The sequence below is a fragment of the Trachurus trachurus genome, assembly GCF_905171665.1.
Source record: "Trachurus trachurus genome assembly, chromosome: 6".
NCBI classification, from domain to species: Eukaryota; Metazoa; Chordata; class Actinopteri; order Carangiformes; family Carangidae; genus Trachurus; species Trachurus trachurus.
In genome coordinates, this window is record NC_139897.1 from 20,469,843 (window position 1) to 20,483,533 (window position 13,691).

Genomic DNA, 13,691 nt, shown 5'->3' on the forward strand with positions numbered 1-13,691 from the left:
GTCACACAAACTAAACTCTCCGGTTTGTTATTGATATGCCTGCTGTCTGGTATTTCTCTAACTACACAGTTGTGTCTGTCTTCACCTCTGGGCTTCATGTCCCAGCAAGCCCTAAACGTTTGCGTAGTCTTTTTCTTTTATTTTTTTTTCCTGTACTACAAAGCTCAACACAACAAGGTGTAGGCTAAACCAAGCCGAGCCTTATTAGTTGCCATCCAAATGGTGCGCACTTGCCAACGCATCTCACAGGCATGTTGTCAGCCCGTGTAGTCTCGTGTTACTCGCATTCCAGTCCTTCTTTCACCTTTTTAATTGTAGGCCCTCAGCAGGAGTGGCTTTTGGTGACCTCAGGCTGCGCCCTGAGCGGCTGACACACACAGAGCTGCGCAATGATCGAGGGTGAGCGCATAGGTGGGATCTGGGACAATGGGTGTGTAGCGCGATTGCAGACAAAACTGAACAAAAAAGCGACCAAAGAAGAGCCTTTCCTAGACGTCTCGGTATCCGTTTTTTAATATATAACATGTCTAAGCGAGTCAGACCCGGTTACTACCGCCAAGATGTCAACAAAACCTCCTGGGAAGTTCCGGAGCGGTACCGGGATCTGAAGCAGGTGGGGACCGGAGCGTACGGGACCGTCTGGTAAGTGAAAAATCGCCGCACCGGACGGAAGATTTAGAAAAAGAAAAAAAAAACACACACGCACAGATTGCACTTGCTGTTTATTCGGGGGATCGGTAACAAAGGCGAGCGGCGGAACAGATGGTGAGTTTACGGGGCGGCCGCGCTGTGGAACAGTCAAACAAAAGGAAAAGTATCTGCGCTCCGTTGAACACATGCTGCTCCACTTCCTGATATGATGGAGACACTTGCACCGTAACTCCACCTCATCCTCGCATCTCTGATCGTATCTGTAGCTAAGGTTATGAAATCATAAAGGGCTCGTGGGTGGTGGTGGTGGTGGTGTTGGTGTTGGTTTTTTTTTAAACAGCTGCGCTCACACAAGTTTGTAGAGCTACTGATCTCCAACACAACAAGCAGCTCCTCGGACACCCTGTGCGTCTCGCTGCATGCGGCCCTTTGTTATCACTATGATTGACTGTGGGGGCGGATACCGAGCTGCCCCGAGTCCTTGAATGCAACTTAACAACACATGAGCAACTCCGAAAAATTGTAGTGGTGGTGGTGGTGGTAGTAGGACATTGAAGCTGGACCTGGAGATGGAGGAGTCGCCATAGTAGAGCCAAAAGAAGCACAGCTGGATGTAGCAGATGAGGGGAAGGGGAGGTGGTGGTGGAGGGAGGGAAGGGGGTGGGGGGGGCAAGGGGGCTTTGTGTGTGTGTGTGTGTGTGTGTGAGATAGTGATAGAGAAGAAAGAGACAGAGAGTGAATGAGAATCACAATGAGAGTGAAGTCCTTTTATTTATTTATTTTTTTCTATAAAAAGGGGGAAGTTCCTGGACTAGTTGATTATTTCCTCATTCTGGTCCTGTTTCAGGTCGACTCATTAACTTTTTCCACACACCTTCTGCTGTGTTTTCATTTCCTGCCCCCATAGCTCTGCGGTGGACTCCAGGACAGCAGTCAAAGTGGCAATCAAGAAGCTGTACCGACCTTTTCAGTCTGAGCTCTTTGCAAAACGGGCCTACAGGGAGCTGAGGCTTCTCAAGCACATGAAGCATGAGAATGTAAGACACGGGTTTTAATATCTGCACGATCGTGTTTTAATTAGTTCTGACTAGATCTAATCAAGACATCTGGGCATCCAGCCTTTGTTTTGCATATTATCTAATAATGAGCTCAGAGGATATCTGTGTTAAAAGTGACCTATGGGACAAAAAGCATGTTTCTGTCTGATGCAGGTGATTGGCCTGTTAGATGTGTTCACTGCTGACCTCTCCCTGGACCGATTCCATGATTTGTAAGTACACTTTACATATCTGGGACTGTATTACTTTAAACCCTATTCCAGCTCAAGTTGGTTTCAGAGCATCAGATGTTGTTCAGTGTCCACAGCCATCGTGTTTTCTTCTTATTGCAGTTATCTGGTGATGCCGTTCATGGGGACAGATCTGGGGAAGCTGATGAAGCTGCAGAAATTGTCAGAGGAAAAAATTCAGTATTTGGTTTATCAAATGCTCAAAGGGCTTAAGGTGGAGAACTCTGTCTTCTGTGATATATTGTGGACAACTTATTACTTGTGTGTAATTGTTCTTTTGATTAAATTCCTGCTCTGTTCTTTTATTCTAGTACATTCATTCAGCTGGTATAATTCACAGGGTGAGTTGTCTTAAATGTCTTAAATATCTATTTATATAGCTATCTAGTCAAGATTCATATATTTGAGTTGGGTGGTTTCTTATGAAGGCATATATTGTCCCTGTTTTATTTGACTGTTGTGACTGGAGTTTAGTTTTTCTCTTGTTTAACTGCAACACACTCAATGTCACACTCACACTTACATAATCTTTTCATATCAACGTTTGCAGGACCTCAAACCCGGAAATCTGGCCATCAACCAAGACTGTGAGCTCAAGGTACAGCAGCATGACCTGATAACCCAGACAAACACAGCCTACACCCTGGCCATAGTTGTTACACACTACGTTTTTGGTGCTTTAATCAAAAACGGGCATGTTCTGAATGTAAAATCACCACTGCGCTGCCCAGATTTCCATTGCCAATTGCACATTGTGTCGGCATGCCCTTAAAGTGATGTAAATGTTGCTGTGTCTGACTGGAGACCGTGTTTCTGTTCATGTCCTGTCAGATTTTAGACTTTGGTTTGGCACGGCAGGCAGACAGTGAGATGACGGGGTACGTGGTGACTCGCTGGTACAGAGCCCCAGAGGTCATCCTGAGCTGGATGCACTACACTCAGACCGGTAATGTAGAGCTAATTATAGGGAGGGGGAAAAAATCATTCTCATGGACATGTTCACCGCTCCCTATTAACACTGCACGCTCCTGTTATTTTGTGATGAAGTCTGTATTTGATGTTTTATTGCACTGAAATGCTTTTAACCCCAGGCTTCGGCTCCAGCTATGAGTTACTGCATTTCTCAGGAAGACCTTTTCAACCTGAAGAGAACAGGCTGTGACTTGTTGATTTCCTAATTTTCTAACCCTTGCACATGTCTTGTGGTGCTAGACACGTAGACTAGAATAAGTAGAGACAGTAATATTTACAGTGTCTCCCTTCAATGACAGAGGCAATAATAAGTATAAGGCCAACTGTTTGCAGAGCCACTGAAAATACTCACACACTACATACAAAAAAAATACCACAGAAACAGAGCAGCAGGAAAGAGATAGTATTAAAATCAGATGGGGAAGGGAGATAGAGGAGGGTGTTGCAGAGGGTGATAGTGTATTTAATTTCCATGGGGAAGGAGTTCCAGAGAGTGGGGGAGGAGATGGAGGTCGATCTGTCAGCACTGGATCCGTGTTTGTTCCTCTGGGCTTTAGAAAGTAGTTGGAATCAGCTGAGAAGATGTTTCATGTGGGGGTGTTTGTGATGTGTGAGGAGATTCCTATCTTTTAGATAGGAGCTGTAGCGTCATTGTAACTACACTGGATAACACACCACGAAGTATAAACTAGGACCAGATTTTTTTTTAAATGCAGAGCTGGGTTTGCAGTGAAAGCAGAAGGTGTTAGAAACAACCGAGTCAGAAGGTAATGATAAGTATTATCCACTAGGAGGGGCTCTGTCAACACTGTACGTTGCAGACACTTTATATTTTTGCATTTAACGCTGTTGAACACTGTACTATGTCGTGTTGTTGTATGCTCGTTAAAGTAATAAGTCTGAAATGTGTTTTTTTATGTGTATCCACAGTGGACATTTGGTCTGCAGGCTGCATCATGGCAGAGATGCTGCAAGGAAAACCTCTTTTTAAAGGCAGTGACCGTATCCTTTTATCTTCTAAACCTTTTCCTTTGACATTTTCAGAACGTTCACTGAGCGAAAAGAGATTTTTTTTGTGTGTGGAAATGCTGTCCAGTTCTCCCATCAATCACATTTGAAAATGTGAATCATATTTGAACCTTGACCCCTGTTCATCAGACTTAGATCAGCTGACTGAGATCATGAAGGTCACGGGGACACCAACTCAGGACTTTATATCAAAACTGGAATCTGAAGACGTGAGTGCTCTCCCTGGATTTCTTGTAGCCTACATCCCAATTGTGCCAGCAGGTCTTCAGGAACTGGAGGCACAATTTGGCACCATCACAAAATCATTATCTTTATATCTTTAAGTTCATATACACACACCTCAGGTACTACTGTCTGCATAATGATTTTTTCTGGATTAACTATATTGATTTCACCTCTCAGGCCAAAAGCTACATCAGGAGTCTTCCTAAAGTGGAAAAGAAAGACCTTCAGAAAGTGTTTTCTACAACTAATGCACAAGGTAGGACATGCACAGCTCTTTCAAACTTTCAATTTTCAGTTCCTGTGGTGGCCACTTTTCACTCACTCTTGTTTTTTTCCTCCTTCCTCAGCCGTGTCTGTGCTGGAGCGCATGTTATTGCTGGATCCGCAGAGCAGAGCAACGGCTGCAGAGGCTCTCGCGCTGCCGTACTTCACAGAGTTCAGAGAACCAGAGGACGAGACGGAAGCACAGCCGTACGACCACTCGCTAGACCACACAGACCTGCCTCTTGATCAGTGGAAACGTAAGGACGGGGGAGGGGGGTGTCCCAATAATTACAGTGCAGTGTAAACAAAAGGATATGCAAATGAGTGATGATATAATGTCAGAGGGACGGAGAGCAGTGCGAGTTGTTATGTTTTATCAATCACTGTCCTGCCATTCCTCTTTCTTCAGGTCACACTTTCACAGAGATCCTGACCTTCAAACCAGTTGTGCCAGATTCCAAGGAAACCTCACTGTAATCCACAAAGAGATGGCTGAGCAGCCTGGGACCAGAACAAACTAACATGTCTTTTTTTTATTTTTTATCTTGAGCTCAAGTGGATAAACCCTTTGATCACAAGGCTTAATGATTGCCCACGGACACGTTCGTCTGCTTTTAAGTGCAAGCTGCTGTGTTTTTGATGACATCCCAGTTGTGGCTTATGATGTTGTTGATGTTGTTGTTGTAAAAATTCAGATGTGTTCAGCATGATTTTGTTTTCAGTAGCATCCTCCTTGACTCTGGCGTGAGATCTTTTCAGCACTCCTTTTAGTGCCGAGGATGCTCTGCATAACGGTATACATAAGGTAATAATATTTCCTCATATTTATCCAAACAACCAAGGCAGTACATTTAAAAATGAGGTGAATTCACTTTCAGTTTCAGTCAGAATGGTACATGTAGGCCATGTTGTTGTTGTTAATCCAGTACATTACTCCCTACCAGTCTGTGTTTATTACAAGTCAAGAAATGACAGTAGACACCTAACATAACTTTAGTGAAAACAGAAATTCTTGAAGAATCTCGCTGAAAATGAATGAAGATGATTTCCAAGAGGTAGTTGTAGCCTATTTGTGGTAAAATAATAGATGTAGGCAAAATATGTACTTTATTTTGTTAGGCTATTTCCCTATAAGTGACCACATGTTCTTAAAGACATTTAATTAGAGTTTTGTTTTTGGAATGTCCTTGTGAACTTGTGTGTGTGCGCGTGTGTGCGTGTATAGTCTACATGTTGTGGCCTTGTCATTCCTCCCAGTGGCCTTAATGATAACGACACGATACTGTTGAGCCGTATGAAATCCATCCCAGCGGGGTATGCACAAACATTCACATATTCATTTCAAACCAAAAAAAAGTGAATCAGATTATGTTGTTTTTTTGAAACAGAAAGTTGCACAAAACACATTCTTGTTGTTGATTTATGAATTAATATTTCTGACACCACTCCTGTATTTTTTATTATTAAAGATTCTCTTTGAAAATGTAGCATGTTTTCTTTTTAGTTTTCTCCACTGATCTGATGGGTTTTAGCTCAGAACAGTGAGTCAAAGCTTCACATCTTTAAACACTGAGGCATGATCAGATGAATATGATACGACAAAATGATGACATCTTGTAGGGTGGGGGTGGAAGAGGTTGATAAATTATTTATTTTATAACAAGTTACCCACAGTTATGAGTACTGCAGTGAAACTGACAATGAACTCCTACAATTTCATAGTGCATTACAGTAAATGGCTTTAAAAACTGCAATTTAGAGCTATATAAACTTTAATGTGAAACTTGCCATGATTGCTCTGTGAAGTCTTGAGTAGTGGTTTTGTGAGGTCACCTTTGACCACCAAAGTCTTCTGTGTTTGTTTTTGAGTCCAAGTGAACATTTGAATCACATTTGAAGAAATTCCCCCAGGGTGTTGTGGAGATGTTGCAGAGATGTTAGTTAAAAGGTCAAAGGTCACCGCCGGGTCTTATATATATCTCTCAGGACGTCTTCAAGAGAATCCCTTCACATTTTTCACAAACATTCACTTGGACTCAAGGATAAACTCATACGATTTTGGTGGTCAAAGGTCAAAGTCACGGTGACTGCACAAAACACATTTTTAGCTTTAAGTCAAGACTCCTCACAGCAAGTATGACAAAATCCCTCACTAACATTTAATATTTTATATGATTCTGAATAAACAGGGATGTAACTTCAATCTAGTGGTGAAGGCATAGAACCGCAAAGTGGTAATCCATGTTGGTTTCTAGGAGCCAAGCTCTAAAAGGGCTGGAGCCTACATTTCCCATAATATATATTTGCTAGATTCTTCCCACCTGGTTAATGCCAAGAGCTTTTGGAGTCCACACACCCATTTTAAACCTAAAATAGCTTGATCATATGTTGATTAGTCCATGTGACAATTAAAGGAGGCTGCATGTGTAAAATGTGTGGCCCTCCTCTTTACTTCTGTATGAATATTCAATCTCTCATCTAGTCATTAAAGCAAGAGGACGGTGTTTGATTTTGTGTTGGGTATGTAAACTGACACTAGGTGGCAGCATGTAAACAACACAGTATCTACTATACGTCATCAACTGTTGGTTGGTCCATCACTTTGATCCATACTGAAATATTTCTGCAAATATAGGACATATGGTTTCCTGAAATTTCCTACATGTAGTTTTAAGTTCCCCAGTGGATTTTGTCCAATATTTTGGTTTTACAGTCAAATGTTTCAAACTGTCAACTTTATCGCAGACTCAGATGTACTTTGAATGTTAATTAAGCCAACACGGTAGACTAGGATGGTGGATGTGTTTAACATTACCTGAAAAACTTGTGTTAGCAGTATCAGTGTGAGCCTGTTCGCATTTGATAGCCTTTATCTCCAACAACCAGAGTCACAGTAGCTATTGCAGTGATTTATTGTATGACAGTGAATGCTGTCAACTTTACTTTTCTAATTAATATGATTCATACCTCCGAGAAGCAAATGTTTAAACATTCATGCAGAATGCTTGTTTGCTTTTAGATTGTGCTCATTCCACCGCATACAGTACATTCTCCACTAGCGGGTGTTGAATTTAACAAGCTTGTCTTGAATGACCCCTAGATCCTTGACTCCCAAGGGCGACTCCCACGAGGACAAGCTTCCTTCCTGGGCCTGGGCTCCTCCAAATTTAACCCTGGGTGTATATTGTGTCCTCACACACACACACACACACACACACACACACACACACTGGGACTTCTGCTGGATAGTTCACTGAAAAGTCAGAGAGTTCTGTTCCTTCTGCAGACAGGAAAACAGAGGGGAAAGCACATTTTTTACCCCACAATCCCTCCTCTCTCCCTTACACACACACACACACACACACACACACACACACACACACACACACACACACACACACACACACACACACACACACACACACACACACACACACACACACACACACACACACACACACACACACACACACACACACATCAGCAGCACGTGGAAGGACTCCCTTTCTCTCTCTTGTTTGTTGACCCTGCGGTGTATTTTCAGAGCACGCAGGGTTCAAGCAGCATATTTCCTCAGACACATACACACAGTTTGCATGTGTGCGCTCGTATACATACACGCCTGGCATGCACAGTTTTATACACAGCATATACATAGCTACACTCATCCATGCACTTACCATACAAGACTGATACAGACTCATGAGGGAGTACACAAGGAATGGCAGCGATGCCCAAACACTGATCTGACCTGGGTCACTTTCTTTCCTTTGAGAGGAATGTCAGTTATAACTGTGTTTATCTTATGTGTCTGAGGGAGGCAAATCACTGTGAATCTCACCAAACACGGCCTCTGCAGAGATCCCTCACCCTGCACACTCCTCAGAGCTAATTTGTGTTCCTGTGTATGAAAGATTGGAGTTTTTAACAGCGATAGAAAGCTTGGAAACGTTCCAGTTTCTCTCATTTGTCTCACAGAGGGAACTGTGATAGCAAATGATTGGACAAATAAGAGTCACTGTAAGAGCGAACGCAGCGCTTTATTTCCATCCCAGCTCATCAGTTTTAATTGAAATGAACCACAACACCAGGGCATTGTGTGTGACAGTATTTATTCTCCAAATAATTTGTGCTGTCATGTCCTTGCTGGAGATCAAATAAGCCGATAAACAGAGGAGTTTCACCGGGAGTCAAAATCTGTCAGCTTGCTCTTTGTCCTTGTCTGTGTCTATTTGCAAAATTTTACACAGATTTATATATTTTTTTTTTACATCCCAATGTATCTGCGTACATGATGTTCACCATGTGACTGTTTGCTCGGCTCCAGATGTCAGTCTGGATCTGTGCTGCTGCTGCTGCTCTGTGGCAAGTTTACAGAGGTCTGCGTTTCCTCATACATGGCTACATGTGTCAGGGATGTTGTTAAATAGACTATATTCTGGAACAGAGCTGAGGCCTTTTTAGCAAATGTATCCGCAAACTAAACAGCAAGAAAAGGCTACATTACTGTGCTTGAAATGTGGATTTAGTTATATTCTGGGGCATGCACACACTGCTGCTTGACAAAGTCCAGTTCAATCAGTGTATTCCACATTCAAGAGAAGAGGAAATGATGCTTAATCATTTTCCGAGTTGGCAAATTTATTTATTTATGTTTTCTATTTATTTGCCTCGTTGAATGAATGATTGCGTTAATAGCTTTCCAGCTACAGGATTATTTTGTTTGTGTATCCGTCCCCAGTGTTTGTTTGCATGTGCACGGGTCGGGAGGAGTGTGTGTGGAGGTCAAGCAGAACCCAGTAAAGTGAGTCACGTTGCCCACACTGCAGCTTAGGGTTCTCTGTCTTCAATTCTGTCCAACTTGCTCGCCCCTCTCCTCTCTTTTTCCATCTTCCCACGTGCCTGGGCCTCTATAGTATCTCTGCCATGATCTGTGTGAGATGTATACAGAAGTCCACGTGTCTGTGAGAGATCCTTCAGGAGGAAAGCAGGATCTGTCCAGCAAACTATAGAGGAAATTCCACAGGCCCACTGAGGGGGGGCACCAGAAGTTGAGGTGGGTGAAAAACACAACTACTGTATATCAGGAGGAGGTTTAGGAAGTAATAATTGGGACTAAAGCTAGACTGGAACAAAGAGATGTCAGGGAGATTAAAAGTTGAGGGCAGGAAAGAAGAAAGGGGTGGATGAAAGTAAAGGAAAGGGAGATGAAGAAAGAGGGAAGAGATGTAGAGGGCTCGAGGGGGAGTCTATCCCAAGCAGAAGGGGGTGGTTTAGTTTACATTATCTCATTCATTAGCCATCCATACTCTGCTTGAAAGCTGCTGTGGAATATGCAATGCAAAGGGATGCATGCATGCCACACATTGTGATCCTGCTCCCTGGACAACCCTCTGTCCATCTGTGCCGTGTTGACGTACGGGGTCGTAGTGTGTCACACTGAGAGAGGCTCCACACTGTTGAAGAGCGCTCGAATCCCTTTGACCCACTGGAGTGATGGGAGCCAGCTGCTGAACCAAGACAAATGACTGAAGTTTGCTTTTAAATCTTCAATTGCGTCAAATACAGCTCACGTCACGTGTGAAGAGTTCCAGCACATGGAACAAGCACTTGATGAAACTGTTTCCACTTTTTTTGTCTGAATCATCATCTTTTGATCGAACATCATTTTTTTTTCTAAATTAAAATGCAAGAAACAACTACAGTAAATACACAGGAGTAATAAATGGTCCTTGTTGGTCTCCTGGATTTGATTTTCCATCCACACATACAGCACATGAATAAATCATTGTTTGACAGCCATCAAATTGCAAATGCCTGGGATTCCCACCTCTGTCTAAACATCCCACCTTTGAGACTTCAGTCAATACAGTGCACACAGCAACGACTCTCCCAAACGTATACAGAGAAAATATGATATGATAACATGACAGGTTATCTGTTGTGGATTTCCAGATGTTTGTGCTGGGGAAAACTGTAAAAATAGATTAAACGATTTTGTGAGCACCTACAGATGAGATAAAATTATATTTGTGCCATTGCATCTTCCTCTACCTACGGCCCCAGCACAATCAATAAATGAGATTTGGCCGCCTGTATGTGGTATGAACAGCCAAATCTGTGGCAACAAGGAAAGTCCACAAACCACTGTTCAAAAAGGCTAACAGAGCCAAACAACAATATCTCAAAGTAAATCTTGATGAGCATATTAACATTTTTCATCAGCTGCTCTTCTTTCTTTTCCTGGAATTTGGTAACTCGAGTGTCCAGAAGACATTGTTTAGAGGTTGTAATAATGAGTCAAGTGGGGGGCAAAGTGGAAATGGTGCCTTTGATTATACACAATCAATTTGTAGTTAAGTTGCTACAACATGAAAAAAAGTATTAAATGGTGATTAATCCCTGCTGTTTTTTCCACCTATCAAAGCTTTCAAATTAAGTTGTGTTCCTACAGAAGCAAATAAAGACCTTTACACTGTGTTTGAACAAAGCGGTTTACTTTCTTACTTTTTTTAAAAACTTTCTTTCATGTCCTCCATAGCTCCACATGGGACAACATTCACTTCAATGCACTTGAAATTCTTGACTTCAGGATCAGGATAACTCACTGTTTGTCAGTACAGGACAGTAAACACACTTCCAAGAGGACAATATTTCAGACTCTTACTCCCTGAAGGCTTCAAAGGAGGCTGTTAAAAGTTTGTAGTTTCCTCACATAAAGAGAACAGCAGCTTGAATAGATTCTGTTAAACCGGAGTCAAATGGTGACACACTTTCATGGTAAAAAAGAAAAAGAATAAGTATCAAAGTATTAAAACACCCGCAAAAATCTCTCACCCATTTTGTGTAATCCACTCCTTTGTTGTGCTCAGTGTGATCTGTTTGTCAAGTTTCCCTGTGTGGGATCAATAAAGTGGATCTTATCTATCAGAAGCTTTGCCGGATATTACGTGTCCTTATGACTCCCTGCAGGTGAGCTCAGAGAAAGTGCCACACAAGATCACTTACATAAGACTTTGACCAAGCTAAGATGATAAATCCTGATTGATTTTATGGTCAAGTGGGCACAAGACCTCAGCGATGACCTCAGCGGTGACTTCACTGCAGGTTTGCTGCTTTCCCGCATGTTATCCTTCACTACGGCTGATAAACCACAGCAGGCGAGGGCTGCAGCTGAATCATTGGTAGAACCTTGCTCTGAGGTGAGAGGTCACAGTGCATCACCAGCGCCGTGTTTCTCTTTTTGTATCGATGGGAGCCGCTTGTGAGGCCGGGTCAAGGTTAAAGAGAACCTGACCATGCCATGCAGGAGGGAGCAGGAAGGGAACAGCCTCAGAAAATATGGCAAGATTAGAAAAATAAACAGGCGTTTGCTTTTGAGTTCCTACCGCGCAGGCTTATGTAACTGAGCGTTACAATATAACACCTAATGTTATCCAGATTTTGATGACTTATCTACGTGCTGAGTAAATGCCAGATCGCTGCTATTGTGTTTTCCCCCTGTTAATAAAATGATAAATTGTTTTCCTCTGGTCTCTCATGTGAGTGAGGTAAAACGCAGAACCACCACAAAGGCTGAAAAACAAACAGAAGTTTCGGCATTATCGCACAATGGTGGATGAAAAATGTACCCAGGAGTCAAAGCCCTTAAAGACGGTTATATAAGCCTGCAAAACCTTCTGAGTCTCTCCAGCTTGATGTGTTTAGGACTGATGATTGCTTTCAGTTGTACAGCCTTACTGGGAGACTGAGGCGAAACAGAAACCGTTGCATTTTTTCCTTACTAAAACCCATCCTTGCTGAATTAAGGAAAGTCTCGCAGACGCACATGGCAAGAACAGAACAGAACATCATTTTTTTTTCCAAGGAGGGGGTTGATGGTGATTGTGGTGGTTGAGGAATGTCAGCATCTGTGTTTGGGATATTTTCTGTTTTATAGCTGTTTTCTCAGAGATGCCAGTGAGTTCTGTGGTGAGAGCAACAGGGACTGGGCTGCAGTCCCAGGGTCTCTACCTCATATCTGTCCACGTGGGCAGGAGATACCAAACCAGACATAGTTTCTAAATCTAGTCACCACAAGTTAATAAAAACACAGTATCGTTGTGTTTTCTTTGTGTTTCTTTTTGTTCCTGTAGTATTCATGTTTATGACTTGGCTCTCCTGACAGGAAGCTGGGTATGGTTGCTCTATAAATAACCACAGTAGAAGTCGTGTTTTTCTTCTGTATAAGAAGTATAAAGGATCCCATTACATGGTGCAACACATCATGTAATTACTTTGTTAACAAACTTTACAGACATGACGTAAAGGCAGTGAAAGCAGAGGAAATGGTGTGCTAAAAGGGAGGCATGATTGATAAAAAATAATCGCTCTGAAATATGGGAAAGACTCACTTTTCCTCTCCAATATTTAGTCTGCATGTTGCAGTGGGCAGTGGTTTTTGGCTGGACTGAACCATGTTCTTCAGAGTGGTCTGCCTGGTAGAGGATGCTCTGCTGTGAAAAAACAAAAAGAGGGATGAGAGAGGAAGGTGTGTGCAGCAGATGTGCAGGGTTATAAATTGACAGGATGTTTGTCAGGAATGCTGTGGGGTGACCCCAGTCCCCCGTAGCCACTCCATAACAGACCAGTGATGGTGCGGTTGAAATACATTACACGCTGGTGGCCCCTTAACTCTCCCTGTCAGATTGAGTGTGGTCGGTTATGGTGGACAGCTAAACCTCTAATTAACCTTATATAGACGGTCTAATTTAAATTATAACAAGATGAATTGGATTGCATATGTTATTTCAAATTTTAAATCCAAAAAGTTATCCAAATCTATTTTAACAGTTAGACATCATTGGGGAAATCTAGCCTATTTCCCTCAGGGGAGAAAGCTGCAGCTCCTTTCATATCGGCCACTGTAGGCTAAACTACCATCAGCGGAACTTAGGCTTGTTTACGACAGGAAACTGCAGGCTGTGTCAGGGGTAAGAAAATCCTTCACATCAGCACACCAAAACTCTTTACACTGTTTGTTTACTTGCATAAAACCAAAGTAAAACAAAAGCATATTGTAGTTTTACAGGGTAATGTGGTGGCACTGACTTCCTGGGTCTCAGCTGGTTATCTGGCAACCTATCAGGTCTAATTTGGCACACAACAGGTGTCCCCTGGTAAAACTGCAAGGTGTCTATTTTACACTTTTTGGTCATGTCAAAACATAACAATACAACACAATACTGGGTACAGTACGAATTTTATGCTGGAGTGGACTCTG

At 42.5% G+C, this 13,691-nt stretch overlaps 1 protein-coding gene across 1 annotated transcript; it reads left to right on the forward strand.

Annotated features, from left to right (window-relative positions):
• Positions 1 to 393: 393 nt before the first annotated feature.
• On the forward strand, positions 394 to 5,916 carry mapk12a (mitogen-activated protein kinase 12a). Its single transcript, XM_083974096.1, has 12 exons — positions 394 to 642; positions 1,559 to 1,688; positions 1,863 to 1,921; positions 2,042 to 2,153; positions 2,251 to 2,280; positions 2,490 to 2,537; positions 2,771 to 2,885; positions 3,842 to 3,913; positions 4,070 to 4,149; positions 4,343 to 4,421; positions 4,513 to 4,686; positions 4,839 to 5,916. The coding sequence occupies exons 1-12, from the start codon at positions 524 to 526 to the stop codon at positions 4,904 to 4,906; spliced, it is 1,086 nt and encodes a 361-aa protein (XP_083830222.1). The 5' UTR covers positions 394 to 523; the 3' UTR covers positions 4,907 to 5,916.
• The last annotated feature ends 7,775 nt before the right edge of the window (positions 5,917 to 13,691 follow it).